At 38.2% G+C, this 18,425-nt stretch overlaps 1 protein-coding gene across 1 annotated transcript; it reads right to left on the bottom strand.

The window, feature by feature from the left end:
- Window positions 1-811: 811 nt before the first annotated feature.
- Window positions 812-18,392, bottom strand: si:dkey-183c6.8 (protein O-GlcNAcase). The gene is made up of 17 exons (XM_024287655.2): window positions 17,586-18,392; window positions 14,203-14,254; window positions 11,376-11,473; window positions 10,361-10,491; window positions 10,112-10,283; window positions 9,925-10,023; window positions 9,074-9,343; window positions 8,748-8,834; window positions 8,189-8,649; window positions 7,940-8,114; window positions 7,312-7,368; window positions 7,000-7,085; window positions 6,775-6,879; window positions 5,813-5,904; window positions 5,515-5,704; window positions 4,237-4,396; window positions 812-2,677 (listed from the first exon to the last, which is right to left on the bottom strand). Exons 1-17 carry the CDS (start codon window positions 17,623-17,625, stop codon window positions 2,541-2,543), a joined length of 2,412 nt encoding a protein of 803 aa, XP_024143423.1. The 5' UTR covers window positions 17,626-18,392; the 3' UTR covers window positions 812-2,540.
- Window positions 18,393-18,425: the final 33 nt, after the last annotated feature.

Below are 18,425 nucleotides of genomic sequence, written 5' to 3'. Positions count from 1 at the left end.
AAGCTTAAAATCTTGTACGAGCCACCTGCGTTCCCCATCCAGGTTTGCCCATTTTCATCCGTAACGGCAGTTGTGACTAAGGCTTTAGATGAACACACACAGCTAACACCATCTAGAAATGTTCAGTCAAGAAGCTTTGGAAGGTGTGTCAACAGCAGAAAATGTGTTCATGTAAAAATGATCTTTTCTTAAAAAAAAAAAAGCATTTTCTTTGCAGATGACTCATGCATATTCTTGCAATTTTTAATGGTTTTAAAATCTTTACATCTATCATTGATAAGAAAAGGCCAATATTTTTTTTCTTAAATGCATGCGGTTAAAATAGAGATGTGCTCATGGTCACATCTGTATAATAGTCACATCTACGTTTACTGTTCTTCATGCATGTAAACAAACACATCTGGCTCTGCTCTGGCATCTGGACGCTGCTGAACTACATTTAAAGATTGCTAATTAGAAAACATGTTTATAACAAAAAAGGAAATTATGACCAACAAAGAGGCTAGAATGTGATGTAAAATTGCATTGGAAATAAAAAAAAAAATCTGAAAGAAAGCAAAATATAAAAGTTGTTTTTCCCTTTAAATGGTTGATACAGCAAAAACAGCTCATATGACTATATGGGCATTTATTGAATAAAAAAATAAAACTTTGTTTCATTTGTGTGTTTTGAATTCGAGTCATTGCTTTCTTACATGAACCGAAAGAATTATTGAAGATATAGTCCATATTCAACAGAATACTAATCAACACTAATCCCACATATCTATAAGCGACTCCTCACTACAAATTTACAAATGGGACATTTGAGTTTTTTTTGTTATTTAAGCTCCTTTGGATTTACTCTGTGATCATTTTTTTAAACTTAGCATAATGCTAATATTACTTGGTCTCTCTCATTTACTTCTTCTTGTTTTGCTGTAGTTTGACTACAATCCCACTGTTGTAAACCGCACCAAAGCAAACAAAGACCTTTGTTACCTTTGTCACACCAGATTTAAAAAAAGTTCCAAATATGAAGATGCTCTAAAAATGTATTAAAAGAAAACAAAAGGAAACTTTAGTGCAAATCAAACCCAGTGTTGAAGTGCCCCTATTGCTTATCATCATATATATAAAAAAAACATCTTGAAAAATGATCATTGCCCTTAAAAATCTCTGTTTTTCTTGATTGATGCCAAACATATTCAGAAAACTAGAGCAGTGCCTCAGCATTTCCCCTCCTAATGAAAGAAATTAAGACTTCTGCTTCTTTGCAAAGTTACGATGTGCCTACACTACTCTGCATGATGTGTTTTTAGCATCTTTTGGTGTTTACAAGCACATTTTAACGTCAACTCTGTTGAATTGTCTCTTTAGTTTTTAAAAGCCCCCTTCAGACATGTACTGGGACTTTGTGTTGTTCCAGTTTGACTAAGTTGCTACTAGCTTTATTGTATAATTAATTGTCATTTTGCTGAGTCAGCTTTAGAAAGACAAACCTGCAGGTTGACTTAAACTGGTACCTTTTTTTAAATAAAAAAAGAAGGTGTATCTAAAGTGGACTTAGGGTAAAAACACTGAGAAGAATCATGTTTACAGATCCTTAAACAACCTGAAATGATGGGATGAGGGCATGGGGGTTTAATGGGGGCTCTCATACAGTCATGTTAAAGAAAATAGCTCTAAATAACAATGTATCATTTAAAAAAAAAAAAAAAATCAAAAGTAGTCTTTCAAAACTGGTCACAAAAATTACAACTTTGCTTCTCAGTGACCGTCATTTACTATCATTGCATTAAATCATTTTAATTTTCACTAAGATCTTCCAAAAACATCTCAATCAAGCCACTGAAATGTATTGCATATCTCTTTTTAAGTGATTGTTTTATTTTTTGGAAGTAGATTTTTGTGCAACATACTTAAATAAAATGCTAAAAGAGGAACGAAACCCATATCATAAAGTCTACACCCCCATGCTTAGCAGCTGCAGTCAAATTTTCGTACAGAAGAGTAAACCAGGGCCAATAAGCACTTGTTTAATGTCCCGAAATGTAGACCTACAAATCAATTTGATTTGTTTGCAACCATGTTTTAAGTTTATTCTAAGTTTTACTTAAACATACTAATAATGTGCTTTTTTGTTAACAGTTCTTGTGTTTATCCTGATTCCTGGTTGTCTACCATATCTGAGCTTGAGAGAAACTAACTGGAACACGTTTTTCCTTGCACTTATTGGCCTGTTTTATCAGAGATGCTCACCATTCCTAATGTCAAAGTGATTTTTGTTAGAAAAATCTGGGAACTGAACTAAATATTTGACCTGTTTGACGTTTTGCTTAGCTTTGGATGTAGAATTTACCTAGTTTTAGTATAATTCCAAAATTAAAATTTCCGTCAACATGACTGTAAAAGCAGAATTGCATGATCAACATTGCTGTGATAAACCAACGATGATATGACTGTCCCGGTAACAGACTGATGAAAGCATTATACATATCTCATGTCTGAAAAGGGCTTAAGTGTGCGTGTTGTGTGAGTGCTCTAATGTCTCTGTGGTTTTACAGCAGCCTCCCTAGCACCACCCCCTCTCTGCTCCTGGCCTCTCCTCGGAGGATCTCCAGGAAGCCCAGTTTTGTCAGGAACTCCAGCCTCTGGCGGTCAGTCGGCTGCACCTCGCAGAACACACCCTGAGAACCTGCGCAAGGAAACGCATCGATAGCACAAAATGTAATCTACCAGCTTGTTTTTATCAGCACAAGCAGGTCAATAATGTACAAGTTTAAGAATGAACTAGAAGCAGAAAGTGTCTAGTCGGTCATTATTCGCCTATAAAATGCCCTCTGTAAACAAATGTAATATACAAATTATTTTACTTAACTCATGGACAAAAAAAGAAATACTGATAGCAGCATGCGCAACATAAAGAGGATACTTTGTATGTCAGAATGCATAAAGTTATTGGAGCATCAAGATCCTGTAGTTAGGGAGCTTAACAAAGGGAGAAACAGGCATTATGTAATAAACATAAAATAATCCCTTTTGAATCTCAACCATTGAAGTCAAAAGTGAAAAAGTGAAAGTCAAAATGACTATCATTCTAGCTTTGGAAATATTAATTCAACTGCCTTAGCATTATTGAAAATTACTGTAAATAGTATTATAAAGAATTAGACAATAAAAACCGTAAAATTGTTTTTTTCATTGATCTAAAGAAGGCCTTTGACACAGTTTATCATATTTTTCATATTGTTTGGAAGTCTGGGGTAATTCTTATTAATCAAACCTCGAACCTTTAATAAGTTTTCAAAAAAAAATACTACAGATGTTGCATACAATGAGCACACCTCTGAACTATTTCTGAAGTCAAGAATAATCACATTTTGTGATTTATGTTCTTTGCAGACACTGCTGGTCATGTTTACGGCCAAAAATGTTATGTTGCCATATGGTTTACAAAAGCTTTTTGTTGTAAATTAATGAAATAGCCATAGAAATTATGACTTCAAAGTACCTAAAGTATAAACTGCACTTAAACAAATAACTATTTCCTTGGAAATCCTTAGAAAATGACCTGAAAAAGTGTTTAAGTATTGTTTGTTTTAAGTTTAAATGTAAAAACAAAAGGATTGATTTGTATACAGCATGATGTAAACATAGTGTTCCATTTTGTATTCTTGTTATTATTAAAGATTTTCATTTTGTGTTTGTTTTGATTATCAACACTCATTTACTCATCTATTTGTATCATGTAAAATAATAAGAATGGGGTAGGGATTTATAAAACCCGGTCTTCATCCTACTCCTGTTCTTTAAGTAGGTTGTATGTAGTGTACTTTCTAACTGAAACGAACAAATAAATAAATAAACAAAAAGCTCCAGTTTATTTTAGAAAAAAAGTCAAAAAAGCATCGTCCAGATTTTCCAATTTTTTGCCTCCAGACACTCCATATATACCATAAGGACAGTTGTAACTAAGGCATAACTGAAGGTGCTTTTTGCTCAAATCAAATCAAACTTTATCTATAAAAAAGATTGCTGCAAACTCAGTTCAAGACAATGAGTTCCCTCATAGTGAGCTGAATTACTTAGATAATTTATCTCAAGTATTGTTTATTTATTCTAAAGTGAAATTCCATTATTTTTTAAGGCTATTTCACTTTCTCAAACCACTGATGGCTGGCGGTACCAACATTTTCAATGACGGTAACAATAGCCCCGCCTTTTCCTGACTTGGACAGAGTAAAAGACCCTCACCGTTAGCCTTCAGTGCAGTGAGGAGGGCGGTGAGAAGGGTTCGGCTGACGCTGACGTCCACCAGCTCTGGAAGCGCATCCAAACGCACCTGCGAGGGGAAGTGATGGAGGAGCGAGTCTGGGTACTCGCCCTGGTCCTCTTCAATTAACCGGATCAAGTCCTTCGCAAAGGAACAAGAAAAGAAGATTTCCTGACAATGTTGCTGAAGATATACATCCCAGTGTCTAATTTAAGGCATTTTTAACTTGATTATTTTAAACAGATAATGTGCTTTCAATAAACCAGGGAGGTTACTATAGAAAATAATATTTGAATTTGTGAAGATTTTGCCTACTAGGATTTGATGGATTGCAATAAAGCAGAACATGTAGTCTTCAAATATTCATTGGTAACAGCATGGAAAACTCATTTAACATTTGTGGCTTGACAAGGAATGGTAGTCATCCAGAGAATGACTGTTAGCATCTGACTGTTCCCATTGCTTCACACTTGTTTTTCTTGGCTTTCTGTCTTTTCCAGCTGAAGAGTTTGTCATAATGAGTTATTAACACTTCATCAGCAGTGGGTGCCTCATTAAAACCTCTAACTTCAACAGAAGTGCTTAGATGTTATTTGATTAACACTGGTTTCTAATCTAAGAGGTAAATATCACTTCAAATGCTTCACAGACCCCAAAAACAGATGTAGTCAAATTGTAAATGTGTAATTTTTGTTGTCAAGTTCTAAAGTTTTACTTTGAAAATAACAGGCTTTAATTTGTTAAACGCCATCTAGTGGTTACACAACACAGTGAGGTGTATTGGCTCCATGTGCTTTTAGTTCAAAGACAGTATGAAGAGTTACTTCTAACAGCTTAGTTTTGATTACTTGGATCAGCTAATCAGTCGTTGAGAACTTGGAATCACTTGATCCAGGTATTCAGCAGCATAAAGGACATGGATATAGCTGGAAAACAAATAGGTGGGGGAATCTTGAGGACCACCAATGGGCTTCTCTCTACTTTTATGAACAGTTTATTGCTGCTCATCATAAGCATGAATATCTTCTACTATCTTTTTGATAATCTTTGACAGAAAACCCTTGATAGGGCAATAGCAGGTGGTGGCCTGTCAGTGACTGTCAAACTTAAGACATCTTGAATGTGTTTCTGCTCTGGATATTACCAAGAGTAGTCAACTCACAGCGATTTGGTTGAAGGTTTGGTTCCTAGATAGCCCAATCTTCTTGAATCAATAGAAAAGCACTGCCTGAGTGAAAACTATCCACCACTTTACTCACCTGTGTGTTTGGGTGTGTGCTGTTCCCTTTGGGAGGGTATTTGTCCCTCATTGCGGGTATCCAACTGGCCTGGCACCTCTTGGCAAAGCTGCGAACATCTAAAATGCCCAACACGCAGCCACAAACACCTAACTCATCTTCAAGGATGAAGCTGTACTCGGGGCTTAACGCCAAGCATGGGCCAAGACATCTAGGAAGAAAAATAGATACTTTTCTTTAACCCTTAACACATCAAGTTTGTCAAGAGCAGTGTACAATAAAAAATCATTTTTCTCCATAAATTCATATGTTGACAAACCTGTCTCCTATGACATCTGGGTGAGCTATGCTGGACTCTTGGCCCCCCTGAGTTCTTAGATGTAACTGACGGACCATACGGTACAACTCCACCTGCGAATGCAAACATTTACTCTTTGTCTTTCTCATTGCAAGATTACAAACCAAAACAATGAAAATTTTGTCAATTAGGTCACTAGAAAGCCCCTCTACCTATTGCCAGAACTTCTGTTAAAAAATATCTAAATACTGCAAAATGTCTGAGAAGACAGCTGACAAATGAACAACGAAATCTGCATAAAAATTGACACGGAATGACAAACATGAAACATAAGAACCAAATTCCTTAACATGTTAGTCACACTTCTTCCTTGAACAAAAATGTTATGATTTTCATGGACATATGACCAAAGGCTTGGGAACTTGATTCAAAAAAAGTCTTGGGACTTGACTTAAAAACAAAGACTTGAGACTTGACTCAGACAGGACGACTGGAGACTTAATTCAAATACAAAGACTTGAGAATTGACTTCAAAACCAAATACTTGAGACTTGACTTGAAACCAAAGACTTGAGACATGATCAAAAAACAAAGACTTGAGACTTAACTTGAAACTAAAGACTTGAGACTTAATCCAAACACAAGACTTGAGACTTGATCCAAAGCAAAGACATTGAGACTTGACTCAAAAACAAAGACTAGAGACTTAATTCAAAAACAAAGACTAGAGACTTAATTTGAAAATAAAGAACTTAGACTTGACTTTAAAACCAAGACCTGAGACTTGATTCAAAAACAGCCTGGTATCTGACCAAAGACTTCCAACTTGACTTTAAAATAGACTTTTGACTTCCAAAAAGGGGTTTATGAGCATCTGCAGTACAAAAATCTCACAATAAACAATGCTGGATACGATTTGAGCTCTTGACAATCTTAACAAACAATAACCTTGCTAGTGCTTAGGGGTAGGAATTTTTTTTAACCTTGTCTTTGCTGTGGTATGGCCTGACATTGTAAAGACGAGAGGTAGGGAAGAGAGGCGGAGGATGAGTAAAGAGTTCATTGCAACTGCCAATTGGGAGAAGCATCTGTAAAGCACACACACAAAACATTATATTTTATTTAAAGAATTTTGGTTGCCAAGGCAAAAATACATGCTTTTAACACGGCAGAAAAACAGGTTTTACCAAAATGAGCATGTTAAATACCTGCACATCCCCGGACAAGCCCCCTTTAAACACCCACGGCTCAGAGTCTCCGCCCATTAAGTCTGCTCCTGTAGTTTTCCCACACCCTGCCATAGACAAGAATTTTGTACAGTGAAAATCTAGCTATAAGACTGCAGAAAACCAAACATGAAGGAGGTAATTAAAACATTTATACCAGTGCTGAAACACTTCATGCATTTTTTTAAATATTGGAAGCACAGCTGTTTTAAACACAGTTAGAAGGATCAATTAAAAAGAAATAATGCCTGCAACTTTTATTACTATTATATAAAATTATTTATGCTCACTCACAGTGAAAGCAGTTCTTCCAGGAGCCAAGAGCAGAGCTATCACTCTGCACTCGTCCATCTGAGGAAAGTATGCAAAAGCCTTTGTCAAAGACGTATATACATTTAATACAGTCAGTGTGTCATTGCCCTATTTGCTGCTGATAACCTGGATCACAGCGTCAAGCAAAAAAGGCTATATGCTAACCAAATCAATTGCCAGAGCAAGAGCACAAACACAGAAAATATATCTAACATAGTAATAAAAATGGTTAAAATAGTGTCTCAATCCATGTTTTCAACAGACAAGTCCAGTTGTCATAACTCAACTTCAAGACAATGTCTATTATCGGTATAAAGTGTCTCTAGAACAACAGTGGCCCTAAAATTTACATCACTTAGCAGCACAGCTGACAGCTGTTAATTTTCAAGAAATGGCCACCATTTAACTGTGTGATCAATGACGCCATCGCTGGCTCTTCTATTTGATAAATTACAATTAGTTGGAACTTAAATAAGGTCAAAAAGCTTGCTAAGATTTACTTCTGTACTGGTCTGAGAAAACCAGCCGAAAAAGCATGTAAGCTCATAAAGATTTGCAAGAGTAAACACACAATTGCTAAAAATGGTTAGTGGGTTTACTGTGTCCTTACCTAGCCAGCATACAAAGGCCTTTGCCACCAGAGCAGTGTTTCTGAGGTCCCACACATAAGGGTAAAGGTCATAGAGGACAGCCCTGTTTGCCCCGCCCACCACGCTGCAGTGGAGCTGTGCTATGTCTTCACACAGAGACAGGAACCTGGAAGCCCGTCCATGCCACTCTTCCACCTGACAGTATCATAGAGTATTGTGAGCTCTACTACAAACTTCGCCATTGAAATAAATGTAAATGTTTTCCTGACCTTCTGCGGTTGTGCCTTCTTGCCGTTGGTACTGACCAGGTGGCAGTTTGTCCTCAGCCAAGTAAGATCCTGCAGAAGTTTCTGAGCCGACGGGCCGTGCTCATGGGGAAGGTAATGTAAACCAACCATCAGCCGAACCTGTGATTCACTGAGTAAACCCTTTCCGCCGCACATTCCCCGACTCTGAGCCTTCTGCCCCTGCCCTCCACTTGGGAGTGGTCCAGGCCTAGATCCAAGAGGCTGTTGACTTAAATGGCTCAATCTCGTCTTCTCCCCCACTTGTCTTTCCCTTTCCTCTAAAGTGGGCGAGGAGGGAGGGGAGCAGGAATTCAGTGGGAAGACTGGAAGTTTGGCCACAGCGGAAGTCCCTATGAATGTAGATGGACGCTCGGAGCGGTCAGAAGTTTTGCAGCGTGACGTTTGGACATAGCCACGCTGGTCCGTCCTTATGTTCTGCCGACCTTTAATCAAGAAGTCGACAGAGTTATGAGAAGGCAATAGCTAAGGAGTTTCTTAATATGCAAAAGGCACCAGTCCCCATTTTTTATGATGTTGGTACCTGCTAGTAGAGGTTGGTTGAGTTCTTCCATCCAGTCGTGCAGAGCAGCAGTTAGAGCTCTATCAGGACAGTATTCAAACTCCTCATCTGCATCACAAGCAACATCACAGAGCATCTTAGAAAAAACATATCACTCTCTGTTACAAGTCTAAACAACAGACATGAACACAAAGGGTTCTTCGATCTAATAATATCAATATTTTTCTTGCATTTATATCCCAATCCTTAACCAGAGCTTCAACACGATCTCATAAAATATTTAAGGACCTACAAGCATATAGAGGTGTTATACAGTACACATAATATAAGTAAACCAAACCCCTCACCTTTTGTTTCCTCCTTCCCTGCTCTAAGCCAGCTTCCCAGAGTGTGCAGTGGGATGTAATTGGCTTCAAACTCGCAGTTTGGATTAAGAAGCAGGCCTCTCAAATGGCTTCTGAGTTCAGGCTCCCGGCCCTTGAAAGGCCCCAAGAAGAGACGTCTGGAGTCATAGTCGTTGGCGTGCAGGTTGTCCCAGATGAGCGGGGGGCGCTGAAGGACAGACTCCACCTCAGCGAGGCCGTCTACTGACAGTTTCCTGGAGATGACCTTGCTACCTGTGGAGTGAGAATGGGAAAACCTCACAGTTTGAGAATTCAAACTGGAATCTGCACCAGAAATAACTGTTAATAGTTAAAAAAAAAATCTAGCATCTCAGTTTGGTTCATTGAATGCTTCACATATCAGACACCTGGATTTCTCAGCTCAGAAATGCTTTCAGAAAGCCTTTCTCGGCTTAGAAACAGCTGGAATACTAAAAATCATTGAGCCCTAGAGAGCTGAACACAATCACTGAAGCTCCTGATGCAGAAATGCGGAAAAATGCCACACATTTGTAGGCATTAGCTCAAACGAAGAGAGCAATGGGATGTGCATTTCTCTGTAGGCGTGTGGGTGGATGTGCACATTAATCATTTTTGGTTTGTGGAGGAGTAAGAATTTCTCTGAAGGCTTATTTGTATTTTAGCATATGTGTGATTGTGCATGAAAATTGCTGATACCAAACAGAGCTAACCCTTTACCTATGTAGTCACAGGGTCCTACTTAAGCATAAATAACTACTGCAGTAATACAACCCAACATGTGATGTCCACACATGTATTCTTAAGAGGTTAAACTTTAAGTTTTTGACATCTACCCGTCCATATTACGCTAATATCCGGCAGTAGGTCTTCTCCAATTGTTTGCAGATAGGGAGACTTGGACACACTTGGGGAGCACAGAGAACTGCAGTACTCTAGAGAGGGAGAGAGAAGCAGAAAATACCATTGCATGCAGAAAAACCAGCCTGATTGAATCATGTCATGTTTTGACTTAAACCTTACCTGTAGGACAGAAAAGGAAGACTGGTGGTTCCCCAAGGAACCGGTAAACCTCATTGGTAACTGTGACCTGAGCATGGGCAAATGAGGCGAAGGCCTCGCTGTCAGCCTGACACATGGAGGCATCGATGTCATCGAAGAGGATCGCAAACGCCTGGCAGCCAAGGTCTGCTACCTGAGATAAGGAAGATAGCTTTAAATGGAGCTCAAGAAAGGGTTGTGTGATAAGTACATCGAAAATAAATACCACACCTGTCTAAGTTTACGTTTGAGTAAAGCTAAGTCACAGGATGAGGAAAAGACAATGTCCTGACCGGGAGAGAGTGCATAAACAAACTGCAGGCCTCTGGACTGGGCCTCCACGATGAGAGTGCGCAACTGACCTGCAGGAAAGAGAAAGAAGGTCGAATGGAGAACATTGATGAAATGCATTAAAAAAAATAAAATAAAATAAACGTCTAGTTAAATTACTTCAACACATTAGTTTGTTATTCTTTCTGTCAAGTAGCCTTTAGATTTAGACAAGATGTCTTCACACCTCTCTAAAAAGCAGCTTAATTTACTGGTAATTTAGTAACAAACACATTCATGAGCATTGTAGGATATGAGTAATAGTAGAGTCTGATTTAGAATGATTGTGCATTTTGTAGTACAAGCATAAAATTTGGCATGGATGTGATGCCAGTCGGGACATCTAAGCAAAGATGCTCAGACTTCCCCCATGGTTACTTCCTCCATCGGCTGAAGCATTCTCAGGCCAGCCAAGAGACGTAATCTCTATAGTGTCTCCTGGGTCTTCCCCGGGGCCTCTGCCCAGCAGGACATGTCAGGAACACCTCCCCAGGGAGGTGTCCAGGAGGCATCCAGACCACATGCCCAAACCATCTCAACTGGCTCCTCTCAATGTGAAGGAGCTCCCTCCGGATGACTCTAAGAGAGCGTCCAGCAACCCTACAGAGGAAGCTCATTTTGGCCACTTGTACTTGGGACATCGTTTTTTCGGTCATGACTCAGAGCTCATGAACATTGGTGAGTACTGGAGCAAATATTTTTGCTCAAATTAGAAAATTTTACAAATAAAATCATAAAAGCAGTCTTATTTAAAAAAAAAACTGCTGAATCTAGGATCTATGCACCACACAAGAATCTTACTTGAACAAGCCTTTTCCAATAGATTCTAGATATTTTTTACACACTAGTTTGTTTTTGACTACTTAACATGTATGCACATACAATAATGGTTTGGCTGTTTAAAAAAAAGGACAACCTTCCTCTTCTGGAGAATAGACTTCTCTCCACAGCAGTCGATGTTTCAGGTCATCTTTTGGACCATACAGGTAGGTGTTCAGTCCCCACAGCTGCATCCTAACAGAAATGAAACATGTTGGGAGTTGATAAAACACAAGACAAGTTACCAGAATCAGGGTCCAAGTCAGTTTTTGGCCCAAAGCTAAAAATGTAAAACTGCCCGCAAATGGTAAAAGGAGGCCTAGAAATTACTTGATGAAACAGGATTAACCTACTGAGACAATAGGTGTTTTAGGCCGTAATTAAAAATTGGTTCATTACTCTTTAATGTGCTTTGAAGCCATAACTTTGTCCTTGTCAAATTAGGGTTTAGAGAGAGATAAGATGAGCAAGAAGGGATGAGCCGAGGAATCAGAAACCAGAAGCACAACAAGCTGAGAGAAAATAGATACACAGTATTGATCCCAAGACTCCAAAGCCCCCTCAGTTACAGGAAATGAGCTCCTGAATTATAAATACAGCATAGTAGTCGGAGAGAAACGGGAACTGGATCGGAGGCCATTCATGCACACGTCTACAACCATGAACAGGCTTAGGATTCTAATCAGGTCTTTTCTTGTCCTCTTCGGAAAGCAACATTTTTCGGACAGATGGAATGTTAGTTTCCTCCACAAAGCTCCAACCCACCTTAAAAACACAATCACAGCTGCCAAACTTATGCAACACTTAGCATATGAATTGTACTCTCAACCCACACTGGAGTCTCAAAAAAAACTTGTTTCGCAGGAGCCCACACATTTACATGCTGCTATGGTTTGGAAGTCTAATCACTCCCAGTTGGTCCTTCAGAGAAGAAGTCGGTGCTTATTCATCATTGTTTCAGACGTTTCTGTAAATATTTTAAATTGGATTTTAGCAGTTAGAAGATAAAACTGAATAGAAGGTGATAAAAGGAAAACTTCTACTGTTCTGAGGGAGATAGAAACTACGCAGTCACTCTGTTGTTCTGTTCATGCCTTATTTCCCATGACTACACGTTTTCTTAAATGTCACTTTGTAAGCTTTTTATGGAGCTGGAAGCTGAGTCATAATGAAAGTGACAGTTGCTTATTGTCAGAAAAGAGAAAACTAATGAAAATGTAGCCTACCCAACAAGGAATCAACTTACAACGGAGGTGACAGTTAGGAGATATGGTGTTTTGTGACAAAAATTTTAAAGGTTTTAATGAATAGGTGATAAAAAAAAGGTGGATGTTGGAGTATCTTTAGATAATAGATTAAATGAACACCCTGTAAATATAATTTTTGTTTTACAGAGGATTCACATCTATAAGTAATGTTGTAGTCTGGTAAGACGTGAAATCTAAACGCCAACTTTAAGTAGGTGACCATCAAAGATGTGGTGGACTTTGTAATGTATACATCCATAATAAGAGTCTGAAGCAGCCGTTTTAATCACTTTCTTTTTTTTTTTCATTACATTTTTGACTCTATGCTATTAATTTTTTCCCTTCAAATTTTTTTTTTTTTACCTTACTTTAGACATTTTTCAATTGTTTTTGGGTTCTCTCCTAAGTGGTTTTAGTCATTTTCTGCCAGTAAGTCTGGCACTTTTTGAACATTTTTGTAAGTCATATGCACCTCTAAAAATGCATGCCTAAAGGACTTACAGGTAGTGTTGTAAATAAGCATGATAGTCAGGTATAATGCCCGACGAGGTGTGCATTATCAGAAATGAATGGCCGATGAGGAAACACAATTATCAAACTCGCCAAGCAAGACGATATAAAATCCCTCATGTTTTCCACCGTCTTGCTGTTGTGATCAACTATGGAAAAATGTATTCTTTTTTGTTTTTGTTTTGTTAGCTTAAAACATGTTAATAAATGGAATACCAACTGGCTTTTAGGCCAGTGCAGTGATACTGAACATTTGAACTATGTAACCTGAACTTCCTTTTTAGACATTCATTATCACTTTTTAATCCATATCCTAAAACAAAATCAGAATTTGGCATTCACCCAGATCATGGTACAATATATGTCATACTTTTACAGTGAAGCAGACAAAAACTTCAGATGCTAATTTGATAGCCACTTATGATCCCAATCAAAAGCCAGAAATCTCAATTGCTCATTATGAGTTAGAACCACGGTTAGTGTTGTTTTGATGGTCTTGTCTCTTGTTATAGTGAGATTGAAATCCCCGGCACAGAAGTTAGAACACATCATTCCATATTTCAGCTTTCTTAGTTTCTAATGATAGTTTTACATCAATGCTATTTGTTTTTAATCTTTTTGTGTTTTATTGTTGCATCAGTATATTTGCAAAGATTTTACCCTGACAGTCTTTTCTGTTACCAAAGTGGTCTTTAAACTGTGAACCAATGGTCTACAGGAAGATGCTAACTAAATGTCAAAAGAAGACTAAATTCTCTTTAAACATATTTGTAATATGATAATGTTTCAGCATACACATAATTCTTAGATCCTAAATCAAATTCCACTTCAGTCCCCCACTTCTTATCCTTTGACCTGCCAAAAATAATGTTTGCTTCCCTTCAAGTGGTCACCCATGGCTGAACCTCAGCTCTGAGATTGAGCCTTCCCTACTTCAGAAGTCAGTCTGCATCCGTAATTTTTTTTTTCTTTTTAGTTTGGCGCTCAGATAAAAATCTTGAATATGGGCTTATCCCACAGGGCTTATTGTCTATACATCCTGAACTGACTTTGTTTGCAGACATGACCTCCACCCAACGTATGCTCACAGTGTGAATATGAATCCAACAACTCTAAAAGCTTAAATGTTAGAAATATTTGGTTTTTAGGAAAAATAGGCACACTTACCATTGGAAGAGAACCTTCCTCTGATCCATCGACCATGGCCTTCCATAAAATCCTGCAGAAAAATGTTCTTCTTAGTACAAATGCAGAATCTAAAGCCTTTGTCAAATGCATCCCTACTGGGGGTTGAGCCATACAGGTTCTGCATGTTTCTTTTTTGGCTTGTCTGAGTCTGTGGAGGGTCATAGAGAGGGGCAAGTACATCTTAAGACAGGTGCGTCTTCCAGTTCCTGTAACATTCATACAGGGACCTTAAGCGATGTCATGAAAATGGAGAGTACAGTAGTCATATGTGTGGTATCTATATTGTAAGTTGCAAGCATATATGATGTACAAGTGATGGTGTGATCTGGTACACTTACACCTCATTCTATCAGGGGTGGTCAATTCCAGGCCTCGAGGGCTGGTGTGTCGGCAAGATTTCCAGATATCCAAGCCCTACTCATGACTGATTACCTGGTACAGGTGTGTCCAGTCAATTAGAACATGTTGGAAAACATGCAGGAATGAGATCATCAGTGCTCACCTTTGCTAGTCATTATTAAGGTGTGAATACAGGCCTCTTATTGACTGTGTGCAAATGCGCAAGTGTGCAGCTGATGTGCAAGTGTCTTTTGATAGCTTGTAGGATTCCCCACATAAACTACACTTTCAGTGTCAAATTTCTAACTTTCGGCTTCACAAAGCGAGTGTGCACTTATCACGTGAACGGCATCAACAAACTTGTCAGGAACCAATGCTCTGTTTCCACCCTGTGGTAATCAGCTGGATCTAACTCCAGAGTACTGACTGCACTCAATCTCCCTCAATTCCAGCACACAGTGTCTGGATGTCTCCACACCAGAGTCTCATCTATCAATCAGCCACAGAACATTTAAGCACTGCTCAGACCACACTCAGTGCGAAGTATTGTTTGTGCCACTCAGCCTGCATACTGAGCATTTCCTCCTGACCTGAACTGCTTGTTTGCCGCCTGCCCTGACCTTTGCTTGGACCCTGACCAATCTGGTTACTCTCTGATGCTCCCATGCCCGTTGATGACTTTGCCTGCCTGACCTTAATTAGATTTGTGCACTTTTAGCTGTGTTAATAAACCTGCTGCATATGGAATCAGCTGTCTGATGGTTTTGTAACAGAACTCCTTGTACAAATTGCAGGATTTGGAGGGGTTGGAAACGTAGAAAATCTGTAAGACACACTTCCATCTCACCTACTTCCCCTTTACTTACCCTCGCATGATGTTTAAGTGTTCTCTAAGGCCTGCCACTCACAGAATACCCAAAGAAAAACATGTACATGAAAAATTTCCCTTTAGGGGCTCAAAGAATGATTTACGACTGTAATATTTTGTCTGGGTCACTTCTGTGTCCTGTACAGGTTTGCCTATTTTTCACCCATTAGGTCGGTTTCGACGAAGGCTTAAAGGTATGTATCCACAACAGAAATAAAGCCAATTCAAACATGCAAGACACAAATTTTGCTTAAAAAATAACAATTGTCAATAACAGTATAAAAATAATAAGAAAATTCTAAAAATATGGACTGATTAAGCTACATCGTCTTTTTTTAATCATCTGCTTTCTTCATTGGTAGAGCTGTTATTCTCTGCTCACACAAAATGATGCAACATCTTTTACATATTTGGCCACATCCCTGCTGCGCTTGGCAGAAGCATAATTCAGCTGCGGCCACACTCTTCATCCCAATTTCTATTCTTAGAAACGGGAGCAACTCTGATGTCCCTCTTCGGTCCTTTGTGTCTGTGAATAAGTCTGCGCCGAGCGTGTGCTCTAAGTGGGTCAGTGAGGACTACATCCAACACTGATTGCGTTCTTTCACTGATGTGCTTTGGACTTTGAATATTTTGGCACGTATGAATGTGTGTAACCTGCCTACTGTTCCTGTGGAAAGCTCCCCGCTGAGACAAACCCAATTAATGCCTCTGCTGGATGCCAAATTCTATGACGTTATAAAACTCTTGGGTTTGAGGAAGCATAGGAATTCAGAAAATTGGTAAATCATAGAAACTTATTCTAAAATACACGAGGATTCAGAGTCTTTGGCAAAACAATGTGGCACTATCACTAGTCATGTATTCCTGCAATAAAAATACAAAGTAACATAAAATGCACATGGAAGCTGCAACATACCATTTTATTTATCAGCACAAACTGGGTTTTTAGTTTTCAGCTCATCTTGACAAACCAAAACAACAGACGGCCAACAAGCTACACCGCTTTCTTTGGCACCATTTGTGTGGCGTGTTTTCATTCAATATTCTTTTTGATCTGCCAATAATACGGCTGACACAGAGAGCTACACATGCTTTCCATTTGATAATGATCAACCCTTCTATGTTGTTGACAACATAATGGCCAAACTTATGACTACACACTTTAAAATGTGCAAACCAGTGACTGAACATAGTAAAAGTTCATAGTTTAAAAAAAGAAGATAATAAACAGATTTAACATTGACATTTACAAAATTGAATTAATATACTTATAATTAAACAGAATTTTGAATTTTAAAATTGATTTCATGTCCATTCATGAATTTGGCAGTGATACCAAACCCCATTTATGGTTAGAGGAACCAGAATAAATGATTTGTAAATCACTTTTTTTTGTTTATTCCTACTTTTTACATGACATTAGAAATAATTGAATATAAATTGCCACTTTTTAGCATTTTGCGCACACAGAATACTAACTTGTGAGCAAGACATGCTAATTTGTGTACACAGAATGCTTTCTTGGGTGAATAAAATGCTATCTTATATGCACAAAATGCTATTTTCTACGCACAGAACTCTAACTTGTGTGCCCTAAGATGCTATCTTGTACGGACAGGATGGTATCTTGTGCGCACAAAGATGCTATATTGTTCACACAAGAAGCTAATTTATGTGCAAAAATATGTATATATCTTTTTTTCTTTTGTTTTAACGATGAGATATTCAAAATTTCTTTTTTTATTGTTGTTTATGTCCAAAAATAGTTATATCATTTAAAAGATCATAATAAACGCATTGAGGTTGATTTTCTGCATCATCATTGTTACTGTATTGCCACTGAGGCTCAACAATCTTATTTTCTTTTTTTTATAACTGTAATTTCCGTTGTTATAATTAATATTCTTACCATTGTATGAAACGAGCATATAGTTTATTAAATGTCAATGGCCGCCAGTTCTTCCATCAAAGCAGAGCTTCAACGCAGTCGTTTCCTGCCTTCATTAATATATTTATAACAGCTGCTACGGTTTCAAGTGTGACGCCTTTAGAATGAGGCCAACTGTGTGGTGTTTTTATGAAATAAAGCCTCGAGAAAAAGATGAAATAAAAGACTAAAGGCTCGGTCGGTGGTGAAGCCGGCCGCTCTCACCTTCCACCACCCCGCAGAGGAACCGCCGCTTCTCCTCCATGCTGGAACGAGGGCGGGAAGACGAGCTGATGTCCCCGTCTGATGGCTTTAGATTCCGCGGATGCTCTTCATTGCCTCTCCTCGGCGAGCTTCTTCCTCCTCTTCCTCTCCCTCCTCCTTTCCCGCCCGCTGCTGTGATGCTCCTGCGGTGCGTTCAGGTGCTCGCGTGAGACGGATGCCTTCAAGTGTTCCTCGAATATGATAGCTTTCCTTTGTTAAACCCGTGTCTTTCTTTAATACAATCTTGTTAAAATGTGGATTTATGCTATTTATTTAATGGTAATTTTATTTATGTTGATAGAGGGAATTAAATGAGGCCAAAAGAGATGATTTCATGAAGGAATGAAGCATTTTATGAACAATGGAAGGGCTGTTTTTATGAATGGGAAGGTATTTTTTTTTGTTTTGTTTTGTTTTTTTCTGACGATTGCGCAGATTCAAGACAGTTCCATTTCTTTATGCTTTTAATAAATTACAATGATACTTTAAAAAATTATTTCCATACGCTTTTGAACTACAAAATACACATTTTAAGTAAAACAGGTTAAATTGGACATACAGCTGACTACATTAGTACATTAGTACTTAATTGTGGGTCTTTGAAATCAAATAAAGAAAAAACACGAAAAATGTGATTAATGATGGGCTTCTAGCTCTATTTATTTATTTGTTTTTTTTAGTTAATAAAGAATTGTTCATTTCTGTTTAGATGTTTGACTTTTCAGATATTTGAGCAAAATTATGATTAAATAGTTAATCTAGAGTCACACTAGTTAATTGTTAGAAGGAAATTAAAGGTCA

The sequence above is a fragment of the Oryzias melastigma genome, linkage group LG18, assembly GCF_002922805.2.
Source record: "Oryzias melastigma strain HK-1 linkage group LG18, ASM292280v2, whole genome shotgun sequence".
In the NCBI taxonomy this organism is placed as follows: domain Eukaryota; kingdom Metazoa; phylum Chordata; class Actinopteri; order Beloniformes; family Adrianichthyidae; genus Oryzias; species Oryzias melastigma.
The sequence above is the reverse complement of the archived record's forward strand: the minus strand, read 5'-3'. Positions and strand labels throughout refer to the sequence as shown.